General features: G+C 39.4%; 1 protein-coding gene across 1 annotated transcript in view; it reads left to right on the forward strand.

Moving 5' to 3' along the window:
• Positions 1 to 16,693, forward strand: part of STAG2 (stromal antigen 2) — a 174,916-nt gene that overhangs the window by 134,076 nt on the left and 24,147 nt on the right. The window contains exons 24-28 of the mRNA XM_045030088.1: positions 1,264 to 1,438; positions 6,696 to 6,835; positions 9,630 to 9,731; positions 12,780 to 12,928; positions 13,606 to 13,734. Coding sequence (XP_044886023.1) covers positions 1,264 to 1,438; positions 6,696 to 6,835; positions 9,630 to 9,731; positions 12,780 to 12,928; positions 13,606 to 13,734 — 695 coding nt within the window. The remainder of the gene's footprint in view (positions 1 to 1,263; positions 1,439 to 6,695; positions 6,836 to 9,629; positions 9,732 to 12,779; positions 12,929 to 13,605; positions 13,735 to 16,693) is intronic.

A 16,693-nucleotide genomic window follows, 5' to 3' on the forward strand; every position in this document is an offset into this window, starting at 1 on the left:
CTTCCTGTTCTCAGTTCTGGTTCCCTGTGCCACAGTGATCCCTGGCAGCTGAGGTTGGATGAAGTCCTGGGGGGAAAGAGGGAGGACAGAGACTGGAAGAGATTGTATTGACCCCATTGTGCTAGTACAAACACAGAACAGAAAAACAGTCCCTGTCCTGAGGAACAGATGGCTTTTTCTCCCCTGTTGTGTAAAGATCCAGGCAAACAGAGAAAGTAACCAAAGCATCTCTCTCTTGTGACTATTAAGGGAAAATAGTGAAATTATGTATAGAAAAATGCTGTGAAATGGACAATAAACAAACTGAAGGACGAAGGAAAAATATGCAGAGAAAATATTCCACCTGTAGTGAGAGCCCTGTGAGAATTTTTTTATTTACAATATTTCAGGTGGTTGTGTGTGTTTTGTTTTTTTGGTAATTTTGTTTTATCCCTCCTGGCGGCGAAAGGAGGGTTGAGTCATGTCCCTGAGGAATGGGGACAGTCAGGTCCTGCCCTCTGTGTTCAGAGGCCCTGGAGTGTTTAAACCAGGTTCTGCCAGAGTTGTAGGTAGCCCTGTAGAGGAGGAGGAGATCATAATGACAGAGGGGCAGTTGGACCAAACCCGAGCAGCACTGTGACCCTTTCAGCAGGTTGCAATGCCTGGAGCAGGAAGCCACCATGAATGGGTGAATGTGTTCTGTTTCATTAGTTGCTTTTTGTTTTATTCTTTGTTTTCATTTTATTTTGTGGTGTTTTCCATTTGCAAAAAATGCAGGGCTCTATCTCGAGCATTCTTTATTGTATGAACATTAAGTACGAAATTTTCAGACTTTACTATGTTTTATTTTTGAGTGGAGGACCATTTATATTTTTCCAGTTATTTTGCTTCTTTAAAAAAATACTCCATGATACCTTTCAGACAGAACTTGAGACATCAGAATTTCGCAGGCCCTATAAATATTTCAATTTGTAATAGACTTCATCTTGAGTGCGCCCTTATTTAAGAGTCAGATCCCAATTCAGCAAGCACACACGCAAGAGTTTATTCACATGGGTAGTCTCATTGCATCCAGTTGAACTACTCTATGTGAGTAAAGTTACAAATGTTTCTTTAGGATCATACTTTGAATGTAAATATTTTCTGCATTGGGACTGTAAGTACGGTACCTTTTTTGTTGATGTTTAACTGCCAGTTTATTTAAAATACAGTTTCTGATGAAAGAGCAGAAGTTTAAGAAATTCAATATAGGAAGTCTTTTTTTCTTTTTTCTTTTTCATATAGGCTTTCACTATTCTGTGTGATGTCTTGATGATCTTCAGCCATCAGATTATGTCAGGAGGACGTGACATGTTAGAGCCACTTGTTTACACTCCTGATTCTTCATTACAGTCTGAACTGCTCAGCTTTATTCTAGATCATGTCTTCATTGACCAGGATGATGACAGCAATAGTGCAGGTATGTATGTGTGGGTGGAGGTATAGATATATTTAAAAAAAAAAAGTCAGATGTTTTCACTGTGTTCACTTTGCCTTCTAGCATGTGCACTTGCGTGTGCTCGCTGTCCTGTGTCCATGCTTTTATGCAGTCTTGCCAGTTCTTGTGTACATGCAAACACAAAAGTATACATGAACATAGAAGCAGCCATTTGAAGCTATTCATGATTTTGGGTTGTTGGAAGTAGTCCTCGGGGAGACAGATTTGGATTGGTAGACAGAAGACTGGGGAAATGACCAAAGGAACATGATAAATAATTTATCACATGGATATGTTTCTAATGTGCATGTGTGTATGTACTTAGTAAATAAAAGCAACTTAAGTCAACATATTGTAATTGTTTAGATTCATAGATTCTAGGGCTGTCTAGACCATCCCTGATAGACAGTTATCTAACTTACTCTTAAATATCTCCAGAGATGGAGAGTCCACAACCTCCTAGGCAGTTTATTCCAGTGTTTAACCACCCTGACAGTTAGGAACTGTTTCCTAATGTCCAACCTGAACCTCTTTTGCTGCAGTTTAAGCCCATTGCTTCTTGTTCTATCATTAGAGGCTAAGATGAACAAGTTTTCTCCCTCCTCCTTATGACACCCTTTTAGATACCTGAAAACTGCTATTATGTCCCCTCTCAGTCTTCTCTTTTCCAAACTAAACAAACCCAGTTCTTTCAGCCTTCCTTCTTAGGTCATGTTCTCTAGACCTTTAAACATTCTTGTTGCTTTTCTCTGTACCCTCTCCAATTTCTCCACATCTTTCTTGAAATGCGGTGCCCAGAACTGAACACAATATTCCAGTTGAGGCCTAACCAGCTCAGAGTAGAGTGGAAGAATGACTTCTTGTGTCTTGCTCGCAACACACCTGTTAATGCATCCCAGAATCACGTTTGCTTTTTTTCATATTGTGTGTATAGTTGGGGTTATTTCTTCCAATGTGCATTACTTTACATTTATCCACATTAAATTTCATTTGCCATTTTGTTGCCCAATCACTTAGTTTTGTGAGATCTTTTTGAAGTTCTTCAGAGTCTGCTTTGGTCTTAATGATCTTGAGCAGTTTAGTATAATCAGCAAACTTTGCCACGTCACTTTTTACCCCTTTCTCCAGATCATTTGTGAATAAGTTGAATAGGATTGGTCCTAGCACTGACCCTTGGGGGGACAGTACTTGTTACCCCTCTCCATTCTGAGAATTTCCCATTTATTCCTACCCTTTGTTCCCTGTCTTTTAACCAGTTCTAAATCCATGAAAGGACCTTCCCTCTTATCCCATGACAACTTAATTTACATAAGAGCCTTTGGTGAGGGACCTTGTCAAAGGCTTTCTGGAAATCTAATTACACGATGTCCACTGGATCCACCTTGTCCACATGTTTGTTGACCCCTTCAAAGAACTCTAATAGATTAGTGAGACACGATTTCCCTTTACCGAAACCATGTTGACTTTTGTCCAACAATTTATGTTCTTCTATGTATCTGACAATTTTATTCTTTACTATTGTTTCAACTAATTTGCCCGGTACAGATATTAGACTTACCGGTCTGTAATTGCTGGGATCACCTCTAGAGCCTTTTTAAAATATTGGCGTTACATTAGCTATCTTCCAGTCATTGGGTACAGAAGCCAATTTAAAGGACAGGTTACAAACCTTAGTTAATAGTTCCGCAACTTCACATTTTGAGTTCTTTCAGAACTCTTGGATGAATGCATCTGGTCCCGGTGACTTGTTACTGTTAAGTTTATCAATTAATTCCAAAATCTCCTCTAGTGACACTTCAGTTTGTGACAATTCCTCCGATTTGTCACCTATAAAAGCTGGCTCAGGTTTGGGAATCTCCCTAACATCCTCAGCCGTGAAGACTGAAGCAAAGAATCCATTTAGTTTCTCCGCAATGACTTTATCGTCTTTAAGTGCTCCTTTTGTATCTCGATTGTCCAGGGGCCCCACTGGTTGTTTAGCAGGCTTCCTGCTTCTGATGTACTTAAACATTTTGTTATTACCTTTTGAGTTTGTGGCTAGCCGTTCTTCAAACTCCTCTTTGGCTTTTCTTATTACATTTTTACACTTAAGAAGGCAGTGTTTATGCTCCTTTTTATTTACCTCACTAGGATTTGACTTCCACTTCTTAAAAGATGCCTTTTTATCTCTCACTGCTTCTTTTACATGGTGGTTAAACCACAGTAACTCTCTTTTAATTTTTACTGTGTTTTTTAATTTGGGGTATACATTTAAGTTGGGCCTCTATTATGGTGTCTTTTAAAAGCATCCATGCAGCTTGCAGGGATTTCACTTTAGTAACCGTACCTTTTAATTTCTGTTTAACTAACCCCCCTCATTCCTGCATAGTTCCCCTTTCTGAAATGAAATGCCACAGTGTTGGGCTGTTGAGATGTTCTTCCCACCACAGGGATGTTAAATGTTATGTTATGGTCACTATTTCCAAATGGTCCTGTTATAGTTATCTTTTGGACAAGCTCCTGCACTCCACTCAGGACTAAATCGAGAGTTGCCTCTCCCCTTGAGGGTTCCCGTACCAGCTGCTCCAAGAAGCAGTCATTTAAAGTATTGAGAAATTTTGTCTCTGCATTTTGTCCTGAGGTGACATGTTCCCAGTCACTATGGGGATAATTGAAACCCTCCACTATTATTGCGTTCTTAATTTTGATAGCCTCTCTAATTTCCCTTAGCATTTCATCGTCGCTATCACGGTCCTGGTCAGGTGGTCAATAATAGATCCCTAATGTTATATTCTTATTGGAGTATGAAATTACTATCCATAGAGATCAAGTGATCCATGCCCTGTCACTCAATCCCAGCTTCTGGCAAACACAGGCTAGGGACACCATTCCTCCCCATTCTGGCTAATAGCAATTGATGGACCTATCTTCCATGAATCTGTCTAGCTCTCTTTTGAACACCGTTATAGTATTGGCCTTCACAACACCCTCTGGCAAGGAGTTCTAGAGGTTGACAGTGCATTGCATGAAAAAATACTTTTTTGTGTTTGTTTTAAACCTGCTTCCTATTAATTGCATTTAGTGGCCCCTTGTTCTTGTATTATGAGAAGGAGTAAATAACACTTCCACATTTACTTTCTCTATACCACTCATGATTTTATAGACCTCAGTCGTATCCCCCCTTAGTCACCTCTTTTCCAAGCTGAAAAGTCCCATTCTTATTAATCTCTCCTCATATGGAAGCCGTTCTATCATTTTTGTTGCCCTAATCATTTTTGTTGCCCTTTTCTGAACCTTTTCTAATTCCAATATATCTTTTTTGAGATGGGGCAACCACATATGCACACAGTATTCAAGGTGTGTGCCTACCATGGATTTAGGAAGCATCTTGGTTTTGTTTGATAACTTACGTTATCATAAGTATTTGAAGAGTAATGCTGTGTATAGAGATAAATTGTTTAGGGTGATACAAAAATATTTTCACTCTTTAATATAAGAATGAAAACATTTAGACTGAATATTTGTGGGGGAGATTCAGGCAGACTTGTTAGGCTGTCGAGTAGTCTCCCAGGAAAGTAGTAGAAGTTCCATCACTAGGGATGTTTAAAAATAGACTAGAAAAAGTACTGTGCGGAACAATCCAGAATTGGCAAACAGAGCCATGAGGTTTCTTCCAACTCTTACTTTTTAAAATACATATATATAAAAGTAAGGAAAAACCCTGTAAAATAAATCTTTCTTTTTGCCCAAATAAAGGGGTTCAACCTGCTGCTGTTGAAGTCAGTACTAAAATTCCCATTGACTTTGATGGTGCAGGGTTAGGCCAAAAATTATTTTTAAATCTTAAAATTTAATATATAGTGTGTCGTCCCCCCCCCCCCCCCCCAAAAAAAAAAACCCCACAACACAAACACCTTGTGTATGAGCTGTTTTACTTAGCGGTCTGAAAGGTTTACTGGTTAGAGCAAAAGAGTCTAGAAACCAGAGTATTTTAGTTTCTAATCTGAGGGTAGGTTTACACTTACCTTCCGGGTCGACGCGGTGAGTTCGAACTCCGGAAGCGCTGCGGTCGACTCCGGTACTCCACCACTGCAAACGGCGGTGGCGGAGTCAACGGGGGAGCCGCGGAGTTCGACCCCGCTGCGTCTGGACGGGTGAGTAGGTCGAACTAGGGTACTTCGAATTCAGCTACGCTATTCACGTAGCTGAATTTGCATACCCTAGTTCCACCCCCCTTCTTAGTGTAGACCAGGCCTGATAGTTGCAAGCTTACTCTGTGACTTTGGGTAGCTCGTTAGTTAACCTATGTGATTTAGTTATCCCATGTATTAAAACCACATTGTTAACCTTGGTACTGAACTTCTTTACAGTTTTGCTTGTGAGCTTCTATTTTTGCTTTTCTTGGCTGCACTCGAAGTAAATACTACTTAGTCAATATTTCACAAAGCCAATGATTAGTTAATAAGGGTGTAAAGTGAAATGGGGACTTGATAACAGCATGCAATAACAAGGGTGTAGGGCATTTCACATTTACATCTGTTCAGGTTAATCCCAGCAAGAGAGAGACTTAAAAATAGTTACAATAAAATGGTGCTGTAGAGATTACAAAGAAAGTGTCAGTCACACAAATCTTTACTAGAATTGGCATCATTGTTGATAGTCTCTAAAAAGGCATAGGATTTGAGTGGTGTCGAGGGAATGTTCGCTTAGAGGCGTTTCTCCCATGACAGGGTTGGTGTATTACAAGATTTGATCAGATGTAACTGTGTAAACATTGAAAAGAAACACTTTTTCATTACCAAAAAGTAGAAAATAAATTGTAGTAATAAAGCTGCTTTTAGCAAACGTTAAAAATGTATTGGTTTAGCCAAATATTGCCACACAACATTGAAATTAATAGTTTCACAGTAATCTGGCAGCTTTATTGTTAGGAAATACACATACGGTAAAGTAACACCTTCCATTCAATGATCTCAAAGTACTTTAGAAGCCTTATTTAAACCTTATAACATTCCTTTGGAATAGGTACTAGTCTCATTTTTCAGATGGGTGAAGTCATTTGTCTCAAGGTAACAGTGAGTTACTGGGAAAGCTAACAGAATTCTTGAACCTTGACTCCTGGTGCTTTTGCTATAACACTTCTTCATATAGAGGTAGAAGGCCAAAATGTAAAGTGTTCAGCCACTTGAGTAAGTAAATGACCTGAATAATAAAAAACAACAAAAGTCTTAGGTAGTTTAATGCTTTGCATACCTTCCAGATGGACAGCAGGATGATGAAGCTAGCAAGATTGAAGCATTGCACAAAAGAAGAAATTTGCTTGCAGCTTTTTGTAAACTTATTGTATATACTGTGGTTGAAATGAATACTGCTGCAGATATTTTCAAGCAATATATGAAGGTAAATTTGAATTTTAAATCCAATATAAACAGGTAGTTGTTTCCCATGTTTCCATATGGAAAATTGCAAAGACAACTTTATTGTGTCAGAGTAACATATTGTTTTATTGTGTAAAATTATTCCCACAGCTGAACTTTAACACTTTTAATAGATTTATTTTCCCATCCTGATATATGGTACTTTTGATTTCTTGTTTGAGTATGAGAAGGTAGCTGGCTTTTTTTAACCTCGTTACTGTAGATGAATAAAAATCAACTGAGTGATGGCTAATTCCAAATGAAAATGAAATTCTTTTTGATACACAAGATCTTAGAGTTTTATAGGATGGAAAAATTATTGGATCCAGGGAACAGAGATTCTGCACAAATAGAAATTTTACTCATTACACATAGATTACTGCTTTAGTTCAATAAATAATACCCTCTGTTCCTGGGATCCAGAGCCATGGCTGCTCATCCTGAGCCGTCTGTCTGTGAACATAAAAGTCTTTGCTTCTTAGCTGTACAAAAAATGCATTAACTATTCCATGCTGTTCCCCCCTCTGACCTATGGCTACACTACAGAGCTTACTGCTGTAGCATGGCTAGTGCAGATGCCCTAAACCAGAGACTCTTAATCTTTGCAGACTACTCTACCCCCTTCAGGAGTCTGATTTGTATAAACAAGTCAGTAGTTCTCAACCAGGGCTACGTGTACTGTGGGGGTACACAGAGGTCATCCAGGGACTTCAATTTATCTAGATATTTGCCTAGTTTTACAACAAGCTAACAAAAAAAGCACTAAAAAAAGTCAGTACAAACTAAAATTTCATACTGACAATGTCTTGTTTATATTGCTTTATATACTATACAGTGAAATGTAAGTAGAATACTTATATTCCAATTTATTTACTTTATAATTATATGGTAAAAATGAGAAAGTAAGCAATTTTTCAGTAATAGTGTGCTGTGACACTTTTGAATTTTTATGTCTGATTTTGTAAATTAGTGGTTTTTAAGTGAGGTATAATGTACGGAAGACCTGTCAGACTCCTGAAAGGGGTACAGTAGTCTGGAAAGGTTGAAAGTCACTGATCTAGATAAGTTGATGTACCCTCTGGAAGACCTCTGTGTAACCTCAAAGGTACACATACCCCTGGTTGAGAACCACTGCTCTAAGCTGATGGAAAGGAGCTCTGCCATTGACTTAATTACTCCAGCCCCCGCAAGCAGCAATAGCAGTGTCGTCAGGATAAACTCTCCCGCCAACGTAATGCTGTCCACACTGGCACATAGGTTGGTGTAACTTTCATCACTCACAGGGGTGGATTATTCACATCCCTGAGGCACATAAATTATACCAACTTAAGCTGTAGTGTGTACTTAGCTTAAGTGTACAGCTTTTTTTTTTTTAACACAGTGACAGAGATTCTCTCCTAATTATTTTAACGTGCTTTCTGGATAACTAAGGAGTACATATAGATTCTTTATTCAATTTTAAATACTTTTAAGGAACAATGGTGGAAATTTTATTATTTATTATTTATTAATTAAAGAAGGCAGCTACGGAGGCTAGGTAGCCCTCCTGTGGAAGTTGAGGAAGGAATACCCCCTTTGCCACAAAGAAAATGGGCTTTCCTCACCATTGTCACCAAAATTACTAGACTAAGCTCTTCTCCCAAGAAAGGCAGTGCTACTAATGCTTGTGTATTTATTAAGTATGGCTGCCTGTCAACCATGAAGCTAAATACAGTAATTCCTCACTTAACGTTGTAGTTATGTTCCTGAAAAATGCAACTTTAAGTGAAATGATGTTAAGTGAATCCAATTTCCCCATAAGAATGAATGTAAATAGGGGGGTTAGGTTCCAGGATTTTTTTTGCCGTACAGTACAGTACTATAGTTAGGAGGTGCCCCCGCCTTACCCCACACAGGCACAGCCCACTGGCACTGGAGACAGTGAGGCAGGCAAGGAGACTGAAGGTGCTGTAGGCTAGGAGAAGCACACTGCACAGTAGCAGCAGCTTCCTCTACTTTGCAAGCACCAGGGGCAGGGGGCTCAACCCTCGGCCCACCCCTTACCCCAAGCCCCCACCCTTAACCCTCCTCTTCTTCCCCCTCCCATCTCCCCCTTTACTCCGCACACCGTGTCCTTGCTCCTCCTCCCTCCCTCCTGCCTGCAGCAATCAGCTGGCTTGTGACGTTCAGGAGGGAGGCGCAAGGACATGGCGCACAGGCGCTTCCTGAATGCCGCAAGCCAGCTGATTGCCACGGGCAGGAGGCGTGTGGGGATGAGGGGGAAGGTGCTGATCCATGTGGTCTGCCGGTCCGCGGTAGGCGCTGGGGGATGGGGAACTGATAGGGGGGCTTCCAGCTGTGGACAAAGCGGGCAACCAAACGACGTTATAGCGAAGCATTGCACAACTTTAAATGGAGCATGTTCTATAATTGAGCAGGGACGTAAGTTCGAAACAACGTTAAGCGAGAGGACGTTAAGTGAGGAGTTACTGTAGGTCATTCTGCCTCAAAACCAACACTCTTGTTCATTAAGCAGGGTATGAAAGGCAACGGAAAACTTCTGTTGAACTTTTCAAAAATTTCAGGTTTTGAGTATAATTTTATAGTGAAAAATGTGTTTTTTAACACTGTAAAGCTATTTCATCATTTCCTTCTTGTTAGGTTCTGAACATGTTTCTAGCAAAGTACATGGTAAAGAAAGTACATAATGCATTATTCTTTTTTGAAGGTCTCAGTAGTAAAATGTATTTTTCTAAAATCTAAAGCTTCAGCTGTTTTGTGTGGATTTTTTTTCCTAGTATTACAATGACTATGGAGATATTATCAAAGAAACAATGAGTAAAACAAGACAGATAGACAAAATTCAGTGTGCGAAGACACTTATTCTTAGTTTACAGCAGGTAAGAATTATTCATTTTAAATGTTCATATATAAATACAGAATAATAAAATATTCCTTGTTGGTTGTGGGTAACTTTTTCATAGGAAATTGTGTGGAGGGGAGGGTTAGAAGGAGGTATTAAACTGTAAAGCAAGGCTCTAATTATTTTTAAGGTGATTTAAAGAAAACGCTGCTTATTCTGCATTTGTCTAAAAGTATTATGTTAATGAAAGGTGGGAAAAAGATTGTAAAAATCTAATGAAGAGGTACTCTATCATAATATCTTACAGTTATAGAATAGTGAGTGGAGCCACGTGTTCATTTTAATAATATAATAAATGCATTACAAACTTCCTTAATTACATGTTCTTGAGCGGATCAACAAGGAAAAATAGCTCCCACTTTTCCCCCAACTGTTTTCATTCTATCTAGTAATGAAAAAGACTTACCTTATTTATTACACATCAGTGCTTGGCAAAGGCTTCATTCATCTCAGAAATTAAAATATCTTTCAAAGCCCTAATTCAGCAATGACATAATTCAGGTGGACTCACATTGACGTTAATGGGGTGCTGTGTGTTTGCAGGGGACCACCTACATGAATCTCACTTTAGGATTGTAGGCCTAGAACAGTGATTCTCAAACTTTTGTACTGATGACCCCTTTCACATAGCAAGCGCGAGTGCGACCCCTCCCCTCATATAAATTAAAAACGCTTTTAAATATATTTAATACCATTATAAATGCTGGATACAAAGTGGGGTTTGGGGTGGAGACTGACAGCTCACAACCCCTCATATAATAACCTTACGACCCTCTGAGGAGTCCCAACCCCCAGTTTGAGAACCTCTGGCCTAGAAAGAAAAAAATGTTCAAGTAACTGCTAATTTCTCTTTATACAGTTTTTTACTTTATCCAGTTAGTAATTTTTTTGTGAAAGCATAAAATCTCATCAGCCTTCTCTGCGTGTATCCTATAGACAATCTAATGATCTAAAAAAGGTATTAAACACTATACTAATAAATGGTCACATAATGCCAACTTGACGGGAGTTCCATATACCAGTGTGGTCGGAAAAAGAATACAAAGGGACTCAGAAAATGTAGAAAATATATTAAACTTGGAAAAATGCTTAGTAATGCATCTAGGAAACGACATTATAGGGGAGAACCCTTGGAAGCAGAAGAACTGAAAAGAGACCATAGGACTGATAGGGTGTGTCGACACAGGGATAAAAGACCTGCAGCCTGGGTGTGTTTGGCCCACGTCATCTGACTCAGGCTCAGACTGCGAGGCTAAAAGTCGCTGTGTAGAGGTTCAGGCTGGAGACGGAGCTCTGGGACCTTCTAGCCTCGCAGGGCCTAAGCCCGAACAGCTGCACAGTGATTTTTCAGATTCTGAGCCCAAGTCAGCTGACCTGAGTCATCTGCAGGTTTTTTATCCCCATGTAGACATACACATAGTGTACAAGAAACAAGACATTTTGCAGTGTAATATAACTGCAAAAAAGGCAATGAACTGCATAAATAGACACTTCATGGGACAAGCTGCTAGCAATCATTTTGTTCATAAATGCATGTAAATTGTATTTTGCTCCAGTACCTTGTTACAAAAAAGATACTTACAGATGGAAAGAAGTTTAGTGAATAGCACCAAAGAAGGAAGCTAGAAGTATTGATTTAAGAGGAAAGATTAAAAGAGCTCAGTGTATTCAGTTTTGCCAAATATTGGTGTAGGTCTACCAGTAAATGAAGGATATAAACATGGGGGCGGTGAGATCTAGGCTTCATTGAAGTCATGAGAATTTTGCCATTTACGTCAGTGGGGCCAGAATTTCACCGTAGAGGTGGAGAGGAGGAACTTTCATTTAGGATGGTACAAAGGGGTGAACTAGAAATTGATGGGTTGAGTAGGCACTCCACACTACAGTGATAATTGTTGCCAGTAGCTACCAGTATGGTGCTCTACTCTTGTTCGATGATGTCGGCTGTGTGCGTGTTCCCTCTGTGCTGCCCCAGTTCTGCGCAGATAGCTAACACAGCAAACCCCAAGAGAACCCCCAAAGACCACATACTCTAGTAAGGTACTAAGGAACCCGAGCCAGGTTTATTGTCAAACGAAGCACAGTAATAGTTTCCCGTATACTCTACAGGCCATGCTACGAATTTGTGCCCCTGGCAATGGACCGGCTCAGTCAGTGGTGGGACTTTCCACTGCCCCCTAGGCCAGACAAAGATGCGCACTCCGGGACCTACTTTTGTACAGTTAAAGAACAGATTACTCATCCTTACTGATGTATTGAGGTACAGCCCCTTGGCTCATTAGGGTGCTGTCTTCCCCCTTTGATCATGTTGTTTCAAACAAACAGATCTATCCATCATGCTGTCTTTCTGACCCTGTCTTTAAGATGCACCTGCCTGTTCCTTGTTGTCTGTGTAGTGTCCTTGTATCAGGATGTCCAGGTGCCATCTTGGCACAAGTTCTTTTTATTAGCACTTATATGTGAATGCACCTGCTTCTAACAACCCTCTTCTCGCCAACTTCTGTGAGCGGGGCCTGCCTCTGGCTCACAGCCCAGCTTTTACTTAGCAATGCCTGGAAGTACTTTGGTTCAGGCTTCAGGCCTCAGACTGGGCCTTTGACACAAGAGTTTGTTTCAGGGCCTCATCTTACTACAGGAGTCGCATGAGAAACCGTATGGATACCTAAATAGAAAATATTTAGGATGGGAATCTGGGGAATTACCCTGAGAACAAGGTGTGCTAAACTGTGCAGTTGTCTCATTTGGAATGTGCTGAAAGCCTCATATCTTGGGATATCTAAATCTAGACTAAACGGATTAGAGAATGTACTTTAAGGAATAATCCTGACTTGGCAGGGAGATGCATTTGTAGACTTAGGTTTTCATAAATCGCCAGTTTTCATTATTTTGTAATGAAACATTGCCTAATTATGCAAAATTTATTTTCTTACAATCACAAAAGTGAGAAATCTGGTTCTCAGTCTAGTTTTATACAACATTTGGTATATTTTAATCAGTAAATATCTTTCTTCCTCATTTCATGCAGCTTTTCAATGAGATGATACAAGAAAATGGTTATAATTTTGACAGATCATCACCGACATTTAGTGGTATTAAGGAACTTGCTCGACGTTTTGCTTTAACATTTGGACTTGATCAACTGAAAACAAGAGAAGCTATTGCCATGTTACACAAGTAATTATCTGATACATTTTTTTTTTACTTCATTTCCGCAGACAAGATATTTTTGTCTCTGACATGACAAATATTTTGTTTTGGAAATTTACCAAAGTGATGTATTAATACAAAATGTTTTAGTGCTTTTTGAGGATCTTTTATTTTGCTAGTCAAGTAGACGTGAAAAAAGTGATTTTTCTATTGTAGTTTTTACTTGATTCTAAGAATCATGTTTTCCCAGAGCTTTAAGTGGGGCCTGACTGTACTACACCAAAAAAAAACCTGAAGCACTGAATAACTTTACTGTTCAGTCCAATTCTAGTTCCTTTTACACTACATGAAATGCTAGGAAGTATCACGAAGAAGTGTTTTCAACCTCTTTGTTGATAAAGAAGGGTGACCCAGTTGACTACTGGTAGTACTCTTCCTTGTCATGTTTGAGAACCAAATTCATTCCACCAGTTCACATACGAGTAACACTTGACAACTTTCAAGGGTGTCTTATCTAATACCTCTGGAAGAATGGTGGTTTTGACCTTGTCTTGTTCTTCATGGATTTAATGCAGGGGGAAAGGAGTGAAATGACAAATTATAACTCTCTCAGTGATTAGATACTTTGGTCATGTGGGTGGTGCTATAGAAAACTGTAAAATAGGTAATTCTTCTTAATCTTAATTTTTAACTTTTATTTTCAGAGATGGCATAGAGTTTGCTTTTAAAGAGCCTAATCCACAAGGTGAGAGCCATCCTCCTTTAAATTTGGCATTTCTTGATATTCTGAGTGAGTTCTCCTCCAAACTTCTCAGACAAGACAAAAGAACAGTGTAAGTATTCTCTGAAAGTTCTTATTATGAAATGTTAAATGATGAAAACATCATAGTTAAATTTGATAACATTTTATCTCTAATTCCACCTTTATTATTAACTAGGCAAAAAATTGCCATCACTACTGTTGAAGTAAACTTCAGTAACATTTAGAATTAATGGAAAAGCAAGGGAAAGGCAAGCTATTATAGCAGAGTCCCTGATTTTTGTAATAAGTATATCATAATATTAGTTGTTAACTAAGGAAGTATTAGCTGTTCTATAATTGTTAATCGATTACTTGGTGTCTCCTGTTCTGCTTTCAGCTATTGAAATCATAGCTTTTAATGGAAAGAATAAACATCATTAACAGTTTGAAAAGCTTGCACTTCAAGTGGCTGTATATATACCTAGTTATATAGGTAATAGGCTGCCCTGGTTGGCTCATCTATGGAACCTTTCTGAGCAGTGCCTGTTAGAACACAGGTGCACCTCCTCATTTCAGCATTCATGAACATTCTGAGAGTGGGGCTATATAAGGGGGCACTGTGCCCTCTACTACCACAATTCCTTCCAACTGCTAGTGCTAGATGGAAGTGAATTGTTCCGGTCCTTTGGATCCGATTTTTATTCCTACCATAGTGTCTTGGATAGCCTGTTGGTGACGTTAGTATGTTAGTAATTTTTAGTTTTAGTTTTTAGGTTTGGTTCTATAGGTCTGTAGGTTGACAGATCCAAAGAAGCCAGGTTCCAAGCGATGTCCTCTCTGTTGAGCCAATTTCTGGCACTGGGATGATCAAGTGAGATGTGTTAAGTGCCTCAGTGAGAGTCATGCTCCTTCTGGGTGTTCCATCTGTTGGACCTTCACACCCAGAATGTGTAATGAGAGGTAAAACAGGCTGCCAGGTGCTCCTGCTTAAGAAAACTTACTGCTAGACCCTGGGGTTTTGAGAGCTCTTCAGATCCGAAGGCTAAGAGGTCTCTATCAGCTCCAACTGCATCAAGGTAGGGTGCCTAAAAAAATCCGAGGGATGTCTTTGTTGGTTCTAGCTGACATGCCTAGTTAATAAGATCCTCCTATTAAAGCTGAGAGAATGTCAGTTGCAAAGAAAAAGGTGAAGGAGAAGACAGTCGCTGTCAGATAGGCACAGTTGTCTTTACCAAACCTAGTATCAATGACTGATCTGAAGAGGACCGTTACAGTAGTAGTAGAAGTTTGTTTGGCATCTGATTGTTCTTTGAATCGTTTGAGGATAGGAAAAGGTAGACTTTGTCAGTTCCAAGGTCTAAATCCCCTACTGATGATAAGAGAGGGAGGATGGAAGATACTCTTTCTCTGGACCATCTCTGCCGCCTCCTCCTAAATCTCCTACAGTATCACCAGACAGACCTTTCTCACAGTTCGTGTTTCTTCATCCTCTGGGCTGTTTTCTCCTGTGAGATCCATAGTACATCTGAGGACAGATCCACAATTAAAGAGGATCAAGAAAGAGTCAAAAGATCTGAGCCCTCCAAGTTTATGCCCCCCAACTCTTGGTTTTCTCAGCCCTTTGGACATTTTGTACCTCTATTTTGGATAGTCTCTTGCAACCTGCTAAGGTAGTTTGTGTTACCCCTGCTTCCTGTCAGCCCGTTTCTAAGAAGGCAGATGAACTGTATCAAATCCCATGTTGAGGGGGTTTTGTGTTTTTCATATTTTTCCCTTGCCACATTGTTTGGTGGTTGCAGTAGCTAGTAATATATTTAAGTCTGGTCAAGCTCATTCAACCCCCATAGATAAAGAAGGAAGAAGTTGGATGCCCTGAAAAGAATTTTTCTTCTTCTTAATCTCTAGGTATTAGAGTATCTAATTACCCAATGGCAATGTCCCACTTTATAAATTCAATCTGCAGGAGAAAATGGCTACCTTTGTGCAAGAGTTATCAGACGAACACAGACGATTAGCCAGTGCTATCTTGGGAGAGGGACATAATGTGGCAAAGCATGTTCTCAGGGCTTTTTTTTGATATTTTTGATTCTTTAGCCAGAGTCTTAGCATCTGCTGTTACTTTGAGAAGACATCCCTGGTCTGTTGGACACTAGGTTTAAGATTTGGGATCTCACCTTTGAGAGTGATTCTCTTTTCAGTAACAAGGAGGATGAGCTTTTGGAAAAGTTGAGACTAAATCTACTGCTCATTTGCTTGATTTGTTTTCCACTGCTAGAAGGAGACCACCTACCACTTTTCGTTACTAGATACAATGAAGATTGAGGATAAAATTATATCTTTCAACTCAAGACAGCAACAACACCAGCAAACAGCTTCTTCCTTGCAGTTTCAACAAAAGAAGAAGTCATTCAGGTCCAAGCTTCATCAAAACAAAATGGAATACCAAAGATTCCATTTTGCAGATTATATAAGCATTTAAGACATGAATAAATGAAGTATTCTTACATGTAACTTGAGTTCTTTGAGGTGACTCTGTATATTCACACATCCCACTCACCTTCCCCTCCTTCTCAGAGTCCTATCTTTGTTTCTGTGGGTCAGCAGTAGATGGAATTGAGATGTTAGAAGGCGCAACATCCACTTACATAGCGTCTCACCCTCAGAATGTTTGAACATGGATGGGAGGGGTAATAGAGCACACCATGCACCCACTAACAGGCACTGCTTAGAGATGGTTAGGTTGCACCAGTTGGCACATTATCCATAAGTGTGAATATGCCAAGTTACAAGTAACCTTTATTTGTTCATGTAGTAAATGTGTATATAGTCTCTAAAATGGGATTTTTGATATGCCATGAGTAACTAGACTGGAGCAAACAAGTATGATCACAACAAAGCAAACTGTTTGTTTCAGTTATTTTCATACTAAGGTGGATGAACAAGTCTAGACATCTTGTTGAGTTTTCTGTTGGCAACACTTGTTAATTAGGTTATAAAAGTCTTTGAAATTAGGAATGAAGATGACATTATGATGCAAGTTTTTGAGTAAT

This window comes from Mauremys mutica, chromosome 9, assembly GCF_020497125.1.
Source record: "Mauremys mutica isolate MM-2020 ecotype Southern chromosome 9, ASM2049712v1, whole genome shotgun sequence".
Taxonomy (NCBI): Eukaryota; Metazoa; Chordata; order Testudines; family Geoemydidae; genus Mauremys; species Mauremys mutica.